This window comes from Schistocerca serialis, chromosome 5, assembly GCF_023864345.2.
Source record: "Schistocerca serialis cubense isolate TAMUIC-IGC-003099 chromosome 5, iqSchSeri2.2, whole genome shotgun sequence".
Classification (NCBI taxonomy): Eukaryota; Metazoa; Arthropoda; class Insecta; order Orthoptera; family Acrididae; genus Schistocerca; species Schistocerca serialis.
The window spans coordinates 170,657,279-170,680,357 of record NC_064642.1 but is presented as its reverse complement, the minus strand read 5'-3'; the positions used below and the strand labels follow the sequence as shown (position 1 = coordinate 170,680,357).

Here is a 23,079-nt window from a genome sequence, read left to right as displayed (position 1 = left end):
TGAGTATAAACCACCTGTTGGAAAGAACATGCCTGTGGTGTACAGATTAAACTCATAGACACTGGTATCAAGTTATCAGTAACCAAAACTGAGAAGCGATCACAATAACTGAAGCCGCTGTTTACATTCACCTATACAGCAGACCTCGGTGTGACATTGTCTTGGATCGCCCTCTATGTGGCGTGTGTCACGTGAAGACTTAACAATTCTTTATTTGCCAAGAGATTACCACAAAATACCAAAGTGCACTTGCAAATCATTAATTGAATATTTAAATTTTAAAATTGTACATTAAAAACGCATAGCAAAAAACACAGGGGGTAAATGCACATCTTGCCAACATACGCTGGCGTGCTACTTTCAAATAACTTAAAAAAACGTGACAGAATAAAAATCAATAGGTGAAGTGTCAGGTTACAGGACTAGAAAAGAAGAAAAATATACAAATAACGTGGCATCAAATATGATAGAGTTTGTTATAACACAGTAATCGCCATCTGGCGTAGGGAGTCAGAGATACAAAGTTCTTAATTTACGTAAAATATTGCACTGAAACCAAGAAGTAAAATACAGAAATAGTGGCAATTATACAATGTATATCACAATATAGGTTAAAATACCATGCTACTCATTACGTGTTATAAAAAAAATTTGAGAGGGTACAGACTAACAATTTTTTATCATATTTAACGACGTGATGAAACACACATGTCATTCCATTGGGACATGTGAACACTTAATATAAATAGTCTCGCACTTGTCGTACCTTGCAACCTTCAGAATTGAGTGAGTGATGTTTTCCGAACGTCAAGTGGTATATCGCTAGTCTCATACCGTCTACTGACTTACTTGAATAGTCTTTTTGTTGACACTTCCCCCTTATGATTTTAGAAATTATCATGGAATGTTATCTATCTGCTCTGCCTTATTCAATCTTAAGTCTACGTAAGTTCTTTTAAATTCTGCTTCTAATACGGGATACCCTGCCTTTCCCTAACGACTCTTGTTGGTCTTCTCTCTCCGCCGCATTTAACAATGTAATTCTCCTTGCACACTTAATATTACTACCATTGCTTTTAAATTCACCGAAAGTTGTTTTCAGTAATCTGTATGCTGAGTCAGTCCTTCCACCAATCAGTTCTAATATAGGTGAAGATATAAAAGAAACCAGAAATTTAAAGTTAAAGATTAGTACCCACTGTAAAGGCATCGGAGCTCGATACTTGTTGCTGCTTGAAGTGGAATCGCGTCATCACGAATATCAATAGTTTTTTCTCCTAGAGCAGGAATGTCTAAGGAGTGATTATTCAGAGCTGTAAAATAGTATTTTTGCGTTAACAGACAGTCTCTAAAGGTCACGTGATTATGGTGCTGCGTAATGCTTGTGTGTAAGCACTGTGCATATTTTGAATGTCATTATATCGTTAGTGCAGACAAGTCACGTTCTAAAGTACCTAGCGTTTTGTACACACGTTTCATATGCATCTCAGTTACTTGCATTCATTACCTACACTGAAGTCAGGTTGTTGTTGTTGGTAATATGATGCAGTTCTCCTCGCTAGTTTACCGTTTGTAAGCTTCCGAATAACTACTGCAGCCTACATTCATTCAAACGTCCTCACTGTATCCACCCCTTGGTCTACCTCCACATTATCCCCAACAGCTCCCTCAAAAGTTTATTGACGATTTCTTCATATCTCAGGATGTGTCCCATTAATGTAGCTCTTCTTCTAGTCAAGTTGCACCACAACTTTCTTTCCTCCCCATTTCTGTTCAGTGCTTCTTCATTAGTAACGCATCCTATCCATCAAATCTTCGACATTCTTCTATAGAGCCTTATTTAAATGTTTGAATTCTATTCTTGAGGAAACTTCCAATGGTGCATGTTTCACATCGCTACATTCCAAAAAAATACTTTCTTAAAATACTTTTCAACAATTTATAGATGTTAACAAATTTCTCCTATTACTGCCAGTTTGCATTTTATGTTCTCTGTACCTCGTCTAGTTTCAGTTACTTTGCTGCCCAAACAACAAAACTCATCCAGCACTTTTTCTGTCTCATTTCCTCATCTAATTCTCTCAGTATAGCCTGATTTACTTTGATTACATTTTGTTATATTTGTTTTAATTATGGTCATCCTCTAATCCTTTTCTAAGACATGCAGTAGTTACATTCCTTCTCTTTGCCCTTCGAAGTCCATTCGTGTCTTGGGCAGAAGTGTAATGTCATCGGCAAATCTAAAAGTTTTTATTTCTCCCCCACAACTTTAATTTCTTCTCCAGACCATTCATTGGCTTCCTTTAGTGCTTGCTTAATGTACAGATCGAATAGCACGGAGGACAGGTTACAACCCTGTAGGACTCCCCTCTCAACGACGGCTTCCCTTCCATGTCCTTCGAGTTTTATAACTGCTGTCTAGTTTCTGTTCAAGTTGTAAATGAGCCCTGAATTCACCCCTACACATTCTGAATTTCTGAATGTGTTCCAGTCAAAATCATCAAAAGTTTTATCTAAGTCAACAAACGCTATAAAAGTAAGTTTGACTTTCTTTAACTTATTTTGTAAAGTAAGTCCTATGGTCAGCACTGGTCACGTTTTCCTACATTCTCCAGACTTTGCTTTAAAGGTTTGAAAGGAGCTGCGAGAGCAGTTTATTTGTATGGAGGGAAATGTAACAAGGCTGGTATCGCTAACTGTTCTTTCTGTAGGAAGAAGGGACATCCGCCACTACTTTTTAGGTCTTACTCTGTAATTGTTGTTAGTGCCATGTCTGTGTTATAATAAATTTTGGTACGCCAGTATTGTCAAATAATTTCGTAGTACACCAAAATAAAAGCGCTGCCAAAATACCTCGAATCTGGAGCTGTGATGTGCAGGAAATTAACGATCTATCACGTGCTAAAGTTTTCTTTGAAGGAAGTATTTTATTTATTTTTTAATAGTGGCATATGTTTAATGTTATTAATTTCATTTTCAGAAATTAAATTACTAACCGTAAATATATAGTAGCCACGAAATACGAACAGGTTCTAAAGGTTTCGAACTGTGGTTTCAATACAGTTAACGAAATGTATGATGATCTGTGTAACCCGAAGATAATGATTCAGACTGTGCATGTGGAAACAGCTTCAGTGTGTGAATACTGAAAGGATTCAACGGCCCCACATTGCCATACCACCAGTTTCATCAAGCACTTTCCTCGTAAATATATGGCCATAAAGTCAAGTAAATTATCCATACGATATTATCTCTCTATTACTCTGTGTCTCTATATTAATAAACAAATAAATTGCTTCTTTCAGATAACTTAGTGGAATTAATTTTTGTGATACCTCCCTATTAAATGTAGCCTTTCCTGTTTTAACGTTATTCGATTTGCAACATCAGTAACAACAGTTATTCAGAATTTAGATAAATGTGTAAAAACTGGCTTAATAAGTACACCATTAAAGTTTGTCTTAGCTCAGTACAAACATGTCAACAAACAGCATTATACCTAAATTAGGTGGCCATTTAGATTTGATGTTAGCCAAATGCATAGTACGCTATGCTCCTCCATATATATTTCTTCTCTATAATTTTTCTATAAAATTTCTCAATCACTAAGCTCTGTTGTTCATTTCCAAATTGACGAATGGCGTCTACAACAGAAGCTGCCTGCAGTATATTAGCAGGCAGCAATACCCTGGGTCAAGCAGTAGGAGTTTATTTGCTTGCGAGTAGGGGTGTCAGCACTACAGGCTATACAAGTATGAAGGGCTGGGTACTGTACTTTGTTCGTGGAAGTTAATTACAAACTGAGCGTGACTCGTCTGTTCTACAGTAAATGATCTACACTAAGTGAAAGAATCTCACATCCATTATTACTGTATGTAACGTGTTAGATTACTTTTATTTCGGTGACTGTGCTACTGAATTTCTCGAACTGTAGCTACTGAAAATAAATTACATGAGCCAACGGAATGGAGAGTAAATGTGTTTTACGCTGTTAGGTGGGTATTTGTGGCTGAAACTCAATAAACCACCGTTTATGTATCAAATGGTCTCATTTCAGATAATCATTTTTATTGTTACACACAAACCCAGTAATAGAAAGGAAAGTCTATGGTGTTATGGATACCATTACAAAAACTACTTTACAAAAACTACATTACAAAAACTACAATACAAAAACTACACGAGGTCTATTCTCAAACTGAGCAATCTCGCCTGCAGATGTTCCAATGATGATAAATACTAAAACGATAATAGAGATAGGAAAGCCTTCATTTCGTAGGAACTTTTACAAAATTTAAAGCAGCATACTGAAACACTCGCACTACATTCAGTAGTGCACTAATTGTGTAAATGCATACCATATGGACCGAAATACCTTTTCTTGAAACCCTATTAGTTTCGTATTTATCTGACCATGTCGTAAGGAAAGCGATCTCTATATTAGTATAAAAAATATTCCAAAATCGAAGTTTTATTGCCGTGATCCCAGTTAATGGATATCCTGATTATTAGTTTCAGCAACGCTGTATTGCCACCTTCAGATCATCTGATATGTGATGGCAATGTAACTTAGCTGAAAGTAGTAGCTACACAGTCTAGTCTCTCTCTGTTGCTACTTCCTTCCCCCTCCCCCCCCCCTCCTCCCCCTCCCCCCCACACACACACTACAACATTCTGTTTTCTACACTCTACACTCCGTCTGCATCTACTATTTTTCCCCCCTCTACAGCTTTTTCAAACCTCAATATTGCTGGATGTTGTAGATGATGTCTTAGTAACCTTCCTAAAATTTATCGCAATTCCCACTACTTTTGGAATGAGTTGTGTCAAGCGTGAAAGTCATACCTATCGGTGGAGCATGAAAATTTGTACCGGCCCGCACAAATTTTCATATGTCCCCAATAGGTGCTATTTCCATTCCTAGTGCAGCTGATGTCAAAATTAGTCACCATTTCGACCAAATTTCTAAGTATTTTTACAGATGCAGATCGTTGACAAAATCTATTCCTTCAGACATGCACAGACGTCTGAAGTAACTGATTAATAAATGGTCTTGTTAACCTGCGGCCTTTCTCTGTTAATCCACGTTTTATTCTGTTTAGTACTTCTGGATTTCGTATTTTATCTGTCCACTCAAATTTTAACATTCGCACAGCTCTACATTTCAAAAGCTTCCACCTTCTTTATCCGTGGATTTCTTAGGGTCTACGAGTCAGCTTTGTGCAATGCTGTGCTACAGATTTACACTTTCAAGAACATATTCCTCCCTTCCAAGTCACTGTATGATACTAGCTTCTCTCTCCTTCTTGTCTCTGCTGCCCTGGCTTCCTTTCTTCAGCTATCTTCTTCATCTCCATGTGTGAAGAACTCTCTCTCACTTACCATATTTTTTTAAATAGGATGTTCCTAGTTTTCTTCCCTACGATCTTTTTCGAAAATACTTCATAGATGAAAATCATCTCTAATTAAGTGTCCGATTATCTGCGTTCCTCTTTTCATTCATTGTTTCTATTGCATCCTCGATGAGCATATTATATAAGTAAGGTGAGAAAAGTCACTCTTGTCTTACTCCTATTCTAATTCACCTGTCCTTACAGCCAAGTCCTTCTTCACCCATTGCTTTAAATAGTGACTTTCAGTCAACCATATCAAATGCTGTTTCTAGCTCAATAAATGCTCCGAATTTAATTTTTTATTTTAATGGTAACCATTTTCAGTCTTCACGATCATCTTCAACCCATTAAAAGACTCTGAGATAAAAATAATCGTGAATCAGGAACGAAAAGCAAACAGTGATAATAGTACGTGGAATAAAAGCACATTTAGTGCACATATTACTGTCATTTATGTCTTTTTTCTTCCTGGTTGCCTCTAAGGAAAATGTTATTTTCTTTTCAGAGACTTGGTCTGATGAGAATAGTTTAGACTGAAACCGGTTACATTAAATTAAAATATTTTAAAGGTATTTTTGAGATAAAGATCGCTCTTTTTTAACTTAGCTGTAGATCGCTGTGTTTCCAATAATGTTATCAAAAATTATATTTATCTTTACTTCTAACCTTTTGTACAGCATATGACGTTGTGCTGATGTTGGTTCTCTCGTTCCTCTAACTGAAAAGTGTGGAGCTTTTATAATGAAGTAATCTCCCTTCAGCTTAGCCAGCCTACGTATAGTTTCTCTCCTGCTTGTGCAATGCACTAATGTCTCCATATCTCGCATTTTAGTTACGAAATTTCTTTTACATATTGCACTATTGTATTGTTCCCAGCTTTGATGTAATCCAGTCATTATTTTCTGTTGTATAGCACTTCATAACCTTTCTGTTTGATTTGTATATCACTAAGCGATATTCAGTGCGGTGTATGCTCTCCAGTCCTTTCAGTAGGTGTTCTAAGTCTTCCATTCTTTGTCCTATGAAACGTGATGTAAAGGAGATCTCATATGCTACTCACCATGCAGTGCATAAGCCAGTCTCGTAAAACATACCTGAACGACCTTTGCACGGTGGTAAAACAGAAGGTGTACTGATACACAGCGGCACTCAGCATAGGCTACGGAAGGCTTCGTTTTCGGCCGAAAGTGTGCTGGTATACATCCGACTTGCTCCATCTCACTACAGTCCAGGAAGTGTGAAAACGGCAGATAAAGAAGGGAAAAAAATTGGGTGAAAATCCATCGAACCATGGAAGGAAATCTATCAGTTGTAAGCAGGAGCAGCTGTTCTTGAGATGAGTCTCTGAAGGTGGTCGTTACCACCACCAGCAGCGTACGCACCAGCGACTCACTATATCAGACATCGTTCGCGGTACACAGCACTTTTGTTATACGTTTGATAATAGCCCAAAAAACGCTGTTGTATGGAACAGGGCGACAGGTACTCGCCTGCTTCACAATGTGGCATTGCTCGCTCAAGGTGCCGAGAATGAAGTGTATTGTAGATGATGTCATGTCATTGGTATCCTTATTTTGTGGGCTTCTGCAGTAAAACAGCCTAAAATTTTTGTCTGAAATCGCAGGGTCGCGAATAATTCATATAATGACAGCGAATCAAAGTCACCTCAAAAGAAACCAAATCAGAAAGTATGCATTAGAATAAAATACACCCTTATCTGTGTATCTCACATGCCAACTGATGAGACCCACCTTATTCCACGGACTCTTGAATGACCATCCAGTACACGTCTTTAAGTGGATCGGGATAAATGAATGCTTACGTTTGTATACCCGGATTTTGGAAGTACACAAGAAAGTCAAGAAGACGTTTCCTTAAATACACTGACTCAATCACCAGTTCTATGGCTTAGTGACCAAAATCAGAGAAACCCAAAATTCAGTAGCACGCCAACTCAGTCATAAGCCATACGATTCTCAGCAGTTCATCTGTTCCTTATAGAGATCAATTTCGAATTAGGGTGAAGATGGAGAAACAAATAGGACTGGTCTTATCAAACGAACTATCCCGGCATTTGTCTTCAGAGACTTCGGTAAAGCACAGGAAACCTATAATTGTCTGGATGGAGATCTGAACAGTCAGCCTTACGGTTACGAGTCCAGTGCCTTACATCTAAGTGGTTCAAACGGCTCTGACCACTATGGGACTTAACATCTGAGATCAACAGTCGCCTAGAACATAGAACTACTTAAACCTAACTAACCTAAGGACATCACACACATCCATGCCCGAGGCAGGGTTCAAACCTGCGATCGTATCGGTAGCGCAGTTCCAGACTGAAGCGCCTAGAACCGCTCTGCCACACCGGCCGGCGCCTTACATCACTCTATAAGCTCTGTACCGCGCGTCATACGCACACCGGCAGAGGTGCCCCCATCACCGTATAGCAAGCAAAAGAACCAAAAGAACCAATGTTGTTGTACCAAACGTGTGACCCACACATTATGAATACAGCTCAGTTGTAGAATGTGACAACACACTTATTAGGAATCTCAGGAATTTGTACCCTTTAACGCTAACCTTAATATGAAATCACTTGACATTCAAGAAATAATACATATGTCGCATTAAGACAACTTTCCTTCACCCCTTTTTTTTAAAAGAAAGGAAAAAAACCAACTTTACATTTGACAATGAAAAGCTTGAAATTAAAAATATTTATTTTTCGCATATATTTACGTACTTAACCAGTTTACGCCTTAAAAGACATGTTCGTAATAGAGTCTTTCCATTTTAAGGAGCAACAGACACAGTGTAATTATACACGTATGAAAATCTGAATGAACAGCAACTGAGTTAGAAAAAGTGGGATATTAATGTTATCTTCACGAAGAATGATGCAATAATTCGGAGATCTCGTTACTAGTTTCTCTGGATATATAACATGAAGAGCCAAAAAATTATGACCACCTGCTTAATAGCTTGTTTGTCCGTGCTTGGAACGAAAAACATGACTGATCCTGCGTATCAGGGATCTAACAGTTTATTGGTAGGATTATGGAGGTATACGGCACTAGATGTCTACGTTCACGTCATGTAATTCGCGTAAGTAACGGGACGCTGATTTGCCTACTCGTTGATGACGACTGATTACGTCCCAGATCGGTTCCATAGGACATTCTACGAATTGGCTCACCGAGACATCAACGTGAGTTCACTATAATGCTCCTCAAACCACTGTAGCACGGCTCTGACTTCGAGACACGGACATTACACTGCTGGAAGATGACACCTCCTTCGGGGAAGACATCCAGCATGAAGGGATGCAGGTAGTTCGCAATTGTCAGCGTGTCTTCGATTACTACCACGGTTCCCATGGAAGCTAAGGAGAATGTCTCCCACAGCATTATATTGCTGCCACCAGCCTATGTCAGTGGCGCGCTGTACGTTCGAGCCGCCGTTCACCTCGATGACTGTGGAGACGGCGATCGACCTACTATAGCAAAAATATGATTCACCCGAAGAACTGACAGGTTTTCTCTGGTCGATGGTCGAATACCGATGGTTCCGTGCCCACTATAATCGTAACTGACGATGTCGTTGGTTCAACACGTAGGTGTGGTCTGCTGCAGAGCTCTGTGTTCAACAATGTACGATAAACGGTGTGCTCCGGAACACTTACCGCTGCACCAGCACAGTGCTATTTCGCCAGAGAGGCCACAGACTGCCATCTATCCTACTTTGCAGAGAAGAGAAGCATCATAACCACACGTTCTGTGAAGATTTGTGGACGTCCCACCATTTAGCGCCTAGCGGAAGTTTCGCTGTCCTACCTCGTTCGGTAGATGATCACTACAGTAGCAAGTGATCATTCGACCATCTTCTCCTTTTTCGAGATACTCGGTCGGAGACTTGGCGTAATAATAATGAGTCCTTTGTTACAGCCGCTTATCTCAACGCATTTCCCCATTTGCAGCCCAAAGCTTCGGTAGGGTGATACCCCGTCCGTGTCTGCTCCTTTTAAATACTTTGTTATCGCATCACCTGCTCGCAACGCCGCCAGGCGGCATCTAACGTCGTTTTGGCTCATCAGTGTATGCCGCTAGTAAGAGGTTAGTTTGAAACGTTCTTCAAATGTGATAGAAAGAAACGACTTACCTCCGTGCCTTATTTTTATTTTACCACTTAGTCTTTGCACTAATGGACTTGATCTAGCGACGTCCCGGTGTCTTGACCCCTTCTCGAAAATTGTATTCTTCTTGGGCTGTAAAACACCGGTCAACTTCGGCTGTCAGTTCTTCGATTAAAAAGAAAGCCCGTCCACCGAGGAAAGTTTTGTGCTTTGGGAAGAAATGGAAGTCTAACGGAACCAAATCAGGCGAATAAAGCGGATGTGGCAACAATTCGTACCTTAGTTCATAAATTTTTCCACGGCAGTGACACATGTGTGTGGGCATGTATTCTCTTGATGAAAGATAATTTTCTTCCTTGCCAAACATGGCCTTTCTTCTTTTCTCTTTTGTTGTAGTTGGTACAGGTGGTTACCGTAGTGTTATCCTGTAGTTGTTTGATCAGTGGGAAGATGACCTCTGGGCAGCGCCTCTCTCGCATCCCAGAAAGCTGACGCCATGTTCTTTCCGGCCGACTGTATTGCCTTTGTTTCCTTTGTTGTTCCACTACTTTGATTGACGTTTTCTCTCTAATCACGAACCGGTGCAAGGAATCTTATTGGTTGCTCAGAAAGCGGGTCAAACATTTCCATTTTTGTGCGTTTCTGATCCTGTTTTAAAAGTCGCTGCACCCACCTGGCAGATAATTTTCTCGCATTCACTTCCACTGTTACAACGTGATATAGGGCTGTTCAGATGACATCCCTACAGCTTGATCCTCGAGGATGATTTCGTGCGGTTCTGCAATAATTTCGGGATTGGTGGCGCATTTTGGCCGACCACTAAGCGGATTATCATCTAAGCTGTCCCCATCAAATTTAAACTCGTTTTCCCACTCTGTAACAGGTGGATGTGAAGGAGCAGAGACCTACAGTGTCTTGTGAAGGATAGCATTAATTTCTTTTGCTTTCGTACCTTTCTTGAGAAGTACTAAACCACTGATGGCTCAATGGCTCTGTGTACTATGGGACCTAACATCTGAGGTCATTAGTCCCCTAGACTTAGAACTACTTAAACCTAACCAACCTAAGGACATCACACACATCCATGTCCTAGGCAGGATTCGAACCTGCGACCGTAGCAGTCGCGCGGTTCCGGACTGGAGCGCCTAGAACCGCTTGGTCACCGCGGCCGACAAACCATTCATGGAATTTCGATTTTTATTCCATCTACACAAATTAGTACAGGGGGAAAAGAAAAGAGACGTCCGCACAACAGATCTCTACCCAGAGCACTGATGTGTCACCCGTTTACTTATAAGGGATTAGGTATTATTATGCAGATGTCTCGTTGCGCTAGCGCCGACACCTGCTGGTGATATCACGAAATTTTCAAAACTTTTCCTCATAAATATCCATTGCATATTCCAGCTTTCTTCAAACTAGTACTGTGGTGTCACCGCCAGACACCACACTTGCTAGCAGGTAGCCTTTAAAACGTCCGCTGTCCGTTAGTATACGTCGGACCCGCGTATCGCCACTATCAGTGATTGCAGACCGAGCGCCGCCACACGGCAGGTCTAGAGAGACTCCCTAGCACTCGCCCCAGTTGTACAGCCGACTTTGCTAACGATGGTTCACTGGCTAGAGACGCTCTCAATTGCAGAGACGACAGTTTAGCATGGCCTTCAGCTACGTCATTTGCTACGACCTAGCAAGGCGCCATATTCAGTTACTATGTATCCTGAACAGATAATATTGTGAATCATGTACCGTCAAGAGCGACGTTCATCATTAATGGATTAAAGTTAAGTATCCAACTAATTACGTCCGCCTTCTGAACTCTAATTCCTTGTCATGTTCCAGAGCTCACGTCAGGATAGTTCATCCCTCCTCACGCCAGCCTGCGTGAGCTAAAACGCGTGCACTTCGGTCTCCTCTAGTAACACGGTGTTGGCTCTTCTGCCAACAGAATTAATACTAAACTGCTACGTCCGTTTATTTTACAGGGTAGAACGCGGATTCAGGTTGACAATATTTATTTTTCAAGTGGAGTGCTTTGGGCAGCTGTCCTCCCTGCCCCTCACCGAGTAGATCTGTGACGTGTAGCAAAGGTTTTCGTCTTCACGACGGAAGCATTGCGATTTACTGCGGGCACCACAATACACGGAGAGCCTTGCCGAGGGGTCGGATCGAGCAACGTGGCGCAGTGGTTCCCGTACTGGAGTCGCTTTCTGGAGGACAACAGCTCAAAGCCGTGTCCAGCCATCCTGGTGTAGGTTTTCCATGCTTTCCCTATATCACACCCGGCAAATGCCGTGATGGTTCCTATGAAAGAGCACAGCTAATTTCCTTCACCATCCTAGACACCATCTGAGCCTGTGTCCCGCCTCTAATGACCTCAGCGTTGACGAGGCGTTAAACCCAGCCTTCCTTCCTTCTTTCCGAAGCGTCGGGGTCCATGACAGCACAACGGTGACCCAAAGTCATGGATCTAGGTCAAAGTTTAGGCCAAGTTTCGCGTATTTCGCTTCATGGTATCCATGATGTACCCAATAGGACTGAGCTCAGGATCTGCGAAGCTAGAGAAAACCTGCACCCTCAATTCAATAGAATGGACCTCAAATCACTTTCTCTGTATGTCCATCTGTTTAGAAATGGTTGCGGGACTGGGCTGCTCGATACAGGATGTCAAATACTGGTATTAGCATATATTTGCTACACTGATGGCGCCGGCCGGAGTGGCCGAGCGGTTAAAGGCGCTACAGTCTGGACCCGCACGACCGCTACGGTCGCAGGTTCGAATCCTGCCTCGGGCATGGATGTGTGTGATGTCCTTAGGTTAGTTGGGTTTAAGTAGTTCTAAGTTCTAGGGGACTTACGACCACAGCAGTTGAGTCCGATAGTGCTCAGAGCCATTTGAACCATTTTTACACTGATCGCTTCAGCCATCAGCTGCCTACAGGTAGACATTCCCATGTTTATCCAACTGTCGGCAGGTGATGGTTGAAGCCATCAGTGCAGCAAATAAATACTAATACCAGTACTGCTGGCCCCTGTTTTGAACACAACCGAGGTAGATTCTTCCTACACGTCGGACAGGGTCCTGAAGATGGCGTAGTAAAACGCTGAAATTGGTTGCCAAATGTAGCAAGATTGAAAACTGACGGCTGAAAGATATTTAATTTGACATCCTCAAATCACTTAGTCGCAGTTCCAAATCGATGGACCGTTGGTCTGGTACTGCAGGCAGTGTGTGCTTTTTAGACGGTTTTCCAAGTATGTTTATGCAAATTCAACGTTGTTACACTCCTTCACCTCAGAAAATACAACTTCAGAGCAGCTGAAATCACATAACTCTGTAGGCTTCCGCGGCCAGAGTCAGCTGACTTTAAAAATTTCTGGTATCGTACAACGAAATATGGTACGAAACTATGATGGAGAAACCATAGCATAGTTTTTTACATTAAGACGCGGTACGATACTCAGAAAACTATTTTGTCAGTTGAGATACGTTAAAACACAGAACATAGGTTACGCATTTCACGGAAAGATGCTGCATAGCAATCCCCTCTCTTAGTTTAAACTATTGACTGTCGCCAAAGAAAGGGCGTATGATCACAAAGTTGATGAAGGCAGTACTGCACCCTGTACGGCGGAACTGACACTAAGGGAGACTAATGGCGTTGTGAAATTTATGGTGAGCCGAGTCACAAGTCACTAGGTTATGTTTTTCCGAGTATCATGTCACTTCTGGCCAGGATCTCTCTAGTTCTGTTAAACCTTGTACACATGTGCAGAAATATAATTTATGATCAAGGAGTGAAAGCGGAAGAGACTCACCTGTCCTTGGACTTCTCCGCAAATAAGTGAAGTTTTGGCTCCGGAAAAACCGAGCGTGCGACGCACGTCACGTTGACGGAGTCGTCTGTCGGCTTGGCTCGTCGAAAGTCGAGCTCTCGTCCAGGCTCTGCAAGAGACAAGAAACGGCTGGTATGAGAACGCGACGAGCGCGGTGGAAATCCTGGAAAAAGTCACAGCTATGTCGGTAAGATAATGAGCGCGGTGTGAAAAACACTTGTATCCCAAAGTGCTCTTGCATATAGTGAACTAGGGCTCTTAAGGAGTAAATCATACAACTTATGTAATCATAACCAACGCTCTCGAAATGTTGACCACGTAACGTTCTGTTTTCAGTTTCTCAACCTATTCTCTAATTCACTGACATTTTGCGTTAATAATGCAGTTAAATCCAGTAACATAAAGATGAACTGAACTTTGGATTTCAGATACATTCAGAACTAAGTTCTCCTCCATGTCACTAGACGCACGTGTCATATCTGAAGCAACGATAGGGTGATTCACGAAGTGAGTGTCAAAACTGGAGATGTTGCTCAGTATTTTTCTCTTCCTTGTAAGCATATTTATTATTGAGCAAGAACGAGAGGATATTACTAAATTTTTAGAAATTCTTAAGAGAACATGTATCTTGGGGATCTACAGTTGTGAATAATAAAGAAGTAGGAAATGTCAAGAAAATGAACATCACACGTACGTCCCATTTACTAGTACTACAAACAGAAAAGATGGACAAAAGGCAGTGTGTGAGAGGGTTACAACACGTCTACTAATTATTGTGTTCTCATGACCAGTGAAGTACGTTCGACTCCTCTGCGGTAGTACGACGAAAGAAGGAGGTGACCTTCTTTGCCATAGAGGTTGTATCGGGTATAAGTACAGACAGTTTTATATGTGGTACCTTAATATGTAAATAGACAAGATCAGCCGCTCGAGAAAATTCAAACACTTCGCAAGAGAGTGCAATGATTTTCTCCACAGAAGTAAACCAATGTCAAAAGGAACACTCTGTACAGAGATCTGCCCAAATCTTAGAGAAATCACACACATCAGTATGTTGATCTGTTGTTTCTCTACTTCGAATAGTCTTCTCTCAAACACGTCCAGAACTTTATGACCTGATGTATTCTTCGTAGCCGTAAGAACACAGCTATGTGGACTATGCCTGTCAGTATGGACTAACCATTCTGCGCCCACACGTCCACACTGCAGCACCTGACCCTATGCGCAGGGGAATATAAGCATAATGGCTTGCTATTCCCGCATGTACTTGGATGTACTAACCAACCTATAACAATGACTGGTAATACCTATAATTATTTGTCCACAACTGTCGTAAATACCGATGTAATGTTGTTCATTACGCCGGCTTCCGTCACCAATAGAAATACACCTTACACCCCGTATTGACAGTTTCCTGACAGATTACGAAGGGAGTAACATAGTCGATAAGACTGTGCGGAACGAGTGAGTTGGCGCCGTTTAGCACACTGGACTCGCATTCGGGAAGAAGACGGTTCGAAATCGCGTCCGAACATCCTTACGAAATGCTATGGCTGTTGTTGTTAAATGGCTCGAGTGCGTACATGCTGTAAATAGAAATCCACGATACCAGTGTATGCAGGTGGCAACTGTTCTAATGCACCGAGGGATGTATATCATTATTCAGTTTGCATAATTCCCTGAAGATGAAACTAATGTTTGGAAACAGCTGCGTAATTACGTCTTATATCATAAGTATAGCAGTTAGTGTTCAGTATTTCCACATATTGATGACCAGATACGGTACCACGTCCACTTCAATGACGGATCGACGGATCAGCTAATCCTGATTTAGGTTTGCAGTGATTTGCCTAAATCGGTCCAGACAAATGCAGGTACAGTTCCTCTGAAAGGTTACGGCAGATTTTCTTCCCGAACCTCGAAACATTCTGAGACTATTCTCCGTCTCTAATTATCTGGTGGTTGAATGGACGTTAAAACCTAACGTTCCTTCCTTACTGTTTTAAGAAAAAACCTCGTAAATTTGTGGTATGTTCCTATGGGACAAAACTGCTGAGTTCATCGATCTCTAGGCTTACACACCACTTAATCTAATTCACGCTAAGGACAACTTACATACCCATGCCCGAGGGAGGACTCGAACCTCCGACGGGAGGACGCACGCGAACCGTGGAAAAGCGCTCTAGATCGCGCGGCTACCCCTCGTGGTCCTTTTGTTAAGACTGTTTGATGGAAGGTGCTCGTAAAGATGAGCAGGACAGAAACACTGACCGCTTGTGAAAATGGAGCAACGATCCATTCTTTGATTCATCAGAACATAACCGTAGCATTCATTCACTGCCAATTCAGTAATACTTACAGAAGGATTTAATAAAAGTGTAGTCCCTGAGAACCGTCTACTCAGCTGACAGGAATTTTAAGTACTCTATTATTTGTTGCAATGCATGAATAGTTTTGACTAATTTTTTAATTTTTCATCTTTTTTTTTGACGATTTACTCGGTGTATAACTATTGCTAGATTTTTTTTACTTAATACTTTCTGAGTGAGACTAACTAAACAAGTTCGCTTATAAGCAAATGGACTAGCGGCGATTCAAATCCCTTCCGGACTTCCAGATTTCTCTATTCTGTAGTTTCCTTAGATGTCTTAGGACAACTGCTCGGATCATTCTTTAAGGTTCCTCAAGTCAAGTATGCATTTAGTCTCGAACAAAGTCGTCTTCCTTAGCTATTTAGAACAGGAGTGGACACGGCGTGACGACGTTCAACGTGCAGCGTGTGTGGACCGTGGGCTGGCCAAAAACCGGCCTGTCAGTCGGCATTGCTCGGTACTTCTCGGAAGTATCCGCAACACTGTGACATTTCATTGAGTATTGCCGTGCGGCAGTTTTTGGTCGACAGTGCTCTCTGAGTTTTGCATAATCGTGCAGTCAGTGCTGTTTGTTCATGGTGTGAAGGACGTTCGCAGGTCCAGTGGCCGTTTGCACAAAAAGAGGCAGTCTAGCGATCCATCGTCACTCTCCTTTGAAATGAATGGGAGTGACAGAAGAGAGGAATGAGTCTTCTCATTTCGCATAACGTCAGGTACTGCATGTTTCCTATGAAATGACATTATAATACCATGCAAAAGGAATTTAAAGATATAGTTGACGCTGAAACAGCAAAAAATTAAAAGTGCAGACAGATGATATTCATTGTGTTGTAGATCAAATAGCTTTTTGTGCTAAATTTTTCATGTCTGGATCGCGTGAAGAAATGTGACATACGATTAATAAACTTTCTGAAGTCGCACGCATTATTTCAGTGTAAGTTGAAACCGTTTTCAGTGGAACTGAACGAAGAGTATCGGGACTTCACGTACTATTTCAAAGTACGTTGGTTAAGTTAAGGGGCATGCCTGAAAGGACTTTTCGATTCAAAACTGGCTATAGTTGAATTTGTGAAGAGAAAACGAGTGCGGGGACGAAAATTAGATCATCTGAACTAGATTGCAGACTCCGCATTTTAAGTCTGCTTTACTGCTCGTAGTAAGATATCGCAAGAGAACTTCTTTCTCATTAAATAGGGATGCATTTTAAACAAAACACTGCTCTTAAAGAAAACGCGAGGTCTGTAAAATTCATTGCGGCCTTGAAAAAATTAGAAGGGTAGTTTTACAAAGATTTTCAGGACAGTGTCAATTTTACGTCCGTTTCCATGCTGTTTTTCAGGCCGTTTACCGTTTTAGTTGAAAGCGAACGTGTGCACGTGCTGATGTAGCTGAGTACCTGCAAGTTAATTCCAGTTTTAATGACAAGTCATTCTACGCTAAAACTCTCCTGTACGCCTGTATTTTCCTGAGGTAGAGTTTACAAGTCAGCATAATGAGGTTATAGAAGTGCTACAATATAGCGATCCACGTATTTGTGTGAAAGACTTTTATCGATTATGCAATTAAGTAAGTCACGGTTACGAGGCATCCTCACTGTGAATCTCTGTGAAAATTGTCTGCGTCTGTTTGTATGTCGACATATTGTACCAGATAAAAATTGTGTTATGTCTTCAATGTGCCAAAATAATTGAAAAATTAAATAGTACTGAAAATTTGTTTCGTTTGTTAGCTATATCGTTGAGAAATTCTAAATATAGAACGACGTTGTATGCAATGCAACTGCATTGCCATTAAAAGCGGCGCGTTCACAATTTTCCACTCATCCCCCCCCCCCCCCCCCTCCTTCGCGATCAGACAGCATGGCGTGGTGATGGGAAAGATGCTAAACAAACTCCACTGGCAGACGTTACAAGAGAGGCGTTGTGCATTTACTATTGAAATTTAGGGACAGTACTTTTCTGGAGGAGTCAGGCAACATGTTACTTCCCTCCACATACATTTCGCGTGTTGAGCACGAGGAGGAAATTCGAGAAATTAGAGCCAGTGCAGAGGCTTACCGACAATCATTCTTCCCACGCACTATTCGTGAGTGGAACAGGGTTGGAGGCATCAGGTAGTGGTACCGAAAGTACCCTCCGTCATACACTATTAGGTGGCTTGCGGAGTATGATGTAGATGTAGATTAGGTCGAAGCCAAGCTGAGCCCTTCAGAACTTGTGCTCAGGCATCCCGTTAGCCGAAATCTTAGCCACCCCGCATTTGGAAGTTGCAGTTAATTTTAGTAACTGGTTTTATACTAATTAAATAGTAATATTCCGTGATCTCCAGCAGATGATATAATAGTTTACTTTTAGAATGTATTTTAAATATATTTTTTGTTAGCTTTTACTTCACGTCTTACTTATAGTTCTCTTGAATTTTATATATTATTTCTGACATTCCAATTTTCACTGTAATGAGAAAACTAATTGATAATTAACTACATATTTTTTACGAGACAAATGCATGGTAATGTCCTCGTGGTTCGCATTCCGCATAGAATAAAAATAAATAAAAAGGTACGGCGAAACCTGTATAATAGGGCTGTTCGACTACGCGAATTGAAGACATGGCTGTAGTAAAAACTATCTTGACCTCGTGAGTGCCTACAGCCTCATTCCTACCCACAGTAGTGAGCACTTTTACGTCGCAGAGATAGCACGGTAAGTTATTCCAGAAAATGAATTTACCCGGCAGCCACGACGTGTTATTGTAAGTGTCCTTAAATTCATTACGATTATTCTTGAGGGTATTTTTGTTCTGTCGTTGCAACTACAAAAATGCTTAATTTTTTCACCAGACGCGTTTCGGTTTAATGCGGTAAATCATCAGTAGGCTACAATTAAGTTATTTAGATTTTGATTTGCTATTAGATCGAAAAACTGTTCGTTAAGAATAGGTTGATTTGTACTTACAGTGATTTTTCTGCTGATTTCTCGCTTACAGCGGGAAATGCTGTCTAATAGCACATCGTTGTTTTTCTGTGTTAGTCACTGATAGTTTTGGTCTAATTTTTAGATGTTCTGCAACACTATGCATTTCTTATGTTTTTCACAACACAGTTTTATGCACACCACTGTATTCTGTTTGTTTTTGTACCTCAAGTATGCGTTGTTGTTTGTGTTTTGTAGTGTCGCCAACATAACTTTTCCACTCCTTTGTATTTGACCAACGACATATTTAAAATTAGATTATTGTATGTGTGCAATTCTATTTAAGTATGTTTCTGTCTATTATGTACTGCATAAGAGAAGAGGAGGAATAGCGATGGAGGGATTTTTCTTAGGGGAGGGTGAAACCATGATGAGTGGACACAAGTATACAGCAGTTTGATGGAGTGTGAGTTAGACGACAAGGTTAGGAGCGAGAACTTAAGTGAAACTATGAATGGGAGGGGGAGGGGGTTTGTGGGAGAGTGGAAGGAGGTGAATCATGGAAAGGGCTCTTTTCTTTTTCATATAATTTCATCAATTATTCTGTACATATTCTGGTTTCCAATATTTATCCGGTCATTGAGCAACTGTTTATTTTGTGTTAATGCTTTTTGTACGTGCAAATTGTCTTGGAGAGGGAGGAGGTGTTTGTCTTTACTGATTTTTTTGATATTCGTGTCGTTTTCAATATTGTTTGATCTATGGTGTTCTTTTTTTAGATGATATGCAAATGTTGAATGATGTGTTCGGTATTTAATTGCTCTGATGAGTTCTTTATATCTTGTTTCGAATGTCCTACCAGTCATTCCAATGTACACTTTCTCACAGTCTCTGCAACTGAACTGATAGATACCACATTGTTGGTATCTGTCTGGTTTTAATTTTAGTTTTGGGACATGCTTTTGTATAGAATTGTTTGTTTTGTAAGCAATGTTTATGCCTTGGTTTTTGAATATGTTGCCTATTTTATGAGAAAGTTTTTTTCATTATTTGTCTCATTATTTATTGTTTAGTTTCTCTACCATTGTTTCCTTGTCTCTATTTTTAATGCTGTTTGTTTCCTAATGGCTAACTCTTTTTGGTAATTAGAAGTGTTCGGGGGGATCCTGTTCAGCCTGTTTAACATGTATGTAATTGCTGCTTGTTTCTGGTTCTGTGGGTGGTTTGATGTTGCATTTAAGATAATGTCACTTCTTGTGGGTTTTTCTGTGTATGTCAAATGTCTGTTTATTATTGTCTTTTATTATGGTTATGTCAAAACTAGTTTATACTATTGGGTGAGCTGTGACTGCATTTGTTTTGATAACAGGTATGTAGGAGCTGCTCTGAAATTTACTATTGGACAGGCTGGATAATTTTCTTTATGGACCTTTGGTTGACATCTCATGTAGGGGGCTTGATGGTTTCTCTCTCTCTGTAAATGTATATTCTATGTTTTTGAGTGTATTTTTAACATGTGTTTGAAATCTGTTATTTGGGTTTGATTTTAAGTTTTTATGTTGTTTTTGATGATGGATTCTTCCCTTTTTTCTACGTTTCTTTTGTTTTCATGAGGACAACACTATTACCTTTATCTGATTTTGTTATAATAACATTTTATGCTTGTAGTTTTTTCTTTAGATTTTTAAGCTGTGTTTCATCACAATTATTTTCGAATTTTTTGTTTTCTTTTTTAATCTGTGTTGCTATGTTTTTAATTTCTTCTTTTATTAACTACCTAGTTAGCACTGAGTTTAAATTACTGTTTTAATTTTTTTTTTCTATAGTGAGAATATATTCACATTCTATAATGAGATCTTATATCTGTTGTTCATTTGCTGGTGAGTCAACATTGTATTTTAGACCTTTATTTAAGACCTATTTTTCGTTCTTCTCTAGTGTTATACCCGTAAGATTGATCACTCTACGATATAAACTGTGTGTGTGAATGTGTTTGCTGTTATGGGGTTTTGTGTGGCCACACAAATGAAGAATTCGCAACGATTAGGTGGAGAAAGAAATGGCAGTGCTAATGGAAAGGGTGAAGAAGTGTGCAAATAAATGTTAAAGTTGGTTGAGACTGTGGTGTGAAAATTAGAGCTGAGGAACAGAAATGTGAACGGAATAGGATTCAAGTATTTGCCCCAAAGAAGAGAAGAGCACCTGTTAAATATACCATTGAAGGTATGGTTAAATGAGTCATTAATTAAACGTTTCAATGACATTAGGAGCAATACATCTGTATACAAACTGTGCGAGGTCTTTACAGCTTCCATCTCACGGGAATGTACTTCAAGGCTGGCAAAGAAACAGAAAAATTGTTGTGTCTACGTGATTTGGCTTAGAAATATCCCAGAGTAAGTTAGAACCTACGAACGTAGCTTGGCAACAGGCATACTACATTAAATTTTTACCGATAAATGAGGCATGAGGATCAAAACGGCCAGTGATTTATTCAGAGGAAACATAAATTCAAACATATTACACTGTGATAAACGTTGTCACAGTGAATGTGGGCGAATAGTGTTGTCAAACAAACTTGAAGCTGAATGTGTAATTTTTGTACTTCCCAGCTTATGGGTTTAGGGATAGACGTGGAGTGCGTGAACTCTGTACTCGTAAGAACACTGGTTTGTACGATAGCACTACTTGCCCTCCCTGATTCCCGACGCCAGCCGGTGTGGCCGAGTGGATCTAGGAGCTTGAGTCTGGAACCGCGCGGCCGCTACGGTCGCAGGTTCGAATCCTGCCTCGGGAATGGATGTGTGTGATGTCCTTAGGTTAGTTACGTTAAAGTTCTAGCGGACTGGTGACCTCAGAACTTAAGTTCCGTAGTGCTCAGAGCCATTTGAACCAATTTTTTAACTCTCGACGTTCGCTGTGCTGAGTAGCACATTTGAGATGAAAACTTCTGGCCGATGCAGGACTCGAAATAGCGATCGCCACTTTAATGGGCAGTAGCCCTACTGTCACATCGCGCATTCCGACACACGGGAAATGATGCAGGTTAGCTGCGGGAAGCATTCATGACTGAACAGACGTCTATATAAACTCGCTTGTACTGAAGTATAGTACGAAGTCTTAACACTCTGCCGTCCGGCGACACAACAGTGGTGTCGTGCGCGAAACGCTGTCAAGGGAGGGCGATACCGCAGTCATGTCGTTTGCATGGTGTCGCTCAGTGGCCGGAGACACCACAGTGGTGTCGTGAGCATATCGCGCAGTGGCCGGCGACAGCACTTTAGTATTTTTTGCATTCTGTTGGTGTTTTGTTTACGCAACAATAAGTTACACACGTCAACAAGATTTTTTGTTCTTATAAGTACTTGTGCCCTTTCATCGTGGCAGACGAAAGAGACGATACGATTATTTTCGATGAATGCGCGGAGCATACCTTAGAAGTTGCCACTACATCGCATACGTCTCATCATGATTCGGTTGACAGAGTTTCCGGTCACATAAAGCAGTACCAACTAATAGGCTTACGTATTTCCGAAGCGATAAACGAAAACGAAGAAACTGCCATATATGTTCCAAAAACAAAAAAAAGAACAACAAACTTAATGTGCTAGTCTTGTGGAGTTGCGTTAAATCTTGGAGACTGTTTTGCTGCATATCATATGAAAGAGAAATACTAAGTACCAAAGACAATTCAAATAAACAAATATATGAAACAAACAAGTTTTGTATTTATTTAAGTATGTATATCTTCGAAATATCGTGAAAGTAAGGAAACAAGGTTGAGATCTTATGAGAACCAAAGATGAGATTAGTAAAAGGTAACAATTTATAATTTCTCGATAATGTCAAGAACGGCCAGCGACAAGCCAAGTAACCCGAATTTGCGCTGCCGGCCCCCGTCAAGCGAATAAATTTGTACGAGGCGCGCGGACGGCAACGTGTTAACAGATACGTCATCCGCTAAGTATTTCACACCGAATCACACTTATACTCAGGCGAATAAAACATTAGAGTCTGAAGGTGTTTTGGGACACTTGATATTAAATGAGGAAGTGGTAATAGATAATATTGCTTTGGAATTTTTTGAAATCGTTGAGAGAAGCGACAAGCAAACGATTATAGGAGTTAGTGTTAAGAATCTATGAAATTGTAGACTTACCGTCATCTTCGCTGCCATGAAACGCAAATCTTCTACTAGGCAAGGGCCCGTACTCTAGGTATGGATTTCAGAGCCCATATTTATGGGGCATTTCTTTCTTGTTTTGGGCCCCTTACTACCTCCATAAAAAATATGGAAACCAGAGAGGTTGGAGTAGAAGAGATGTATTTCACAGTACCGAATATTAACAAGTGCTTATAGCTCTTTAAGTATTCATTTTAAAGCCCAGAGTTCAAAGTCTCTAAGCACTGGGACTTAACATCTGAGGTCATCA

General features: G+C 40.6%; 1 protein-coding gene across 1 annotated transcript in view; it reads right to left on the bottom strand.

Annotated features, from left to right (window-relative positions):
• LOC126481823 (uncharacterized) overlaps positions 1 to 23,079 on the bottom strand; it is a 528,043-nt gene that overhangs the window by 246,252 nt on the left and 258,712 nt on the right. The window contains exon 3 of the mRNA XM_050105782.1: positions 13,345 to 13,471. Coding sequence (XP_049961739.1) covers positions 13,345 to 13,471 — 127 coding nt within the window. The remainder of the gene's footprint in view (positions 1 to 13,344; positions 13,472 to 23,079) is intronic.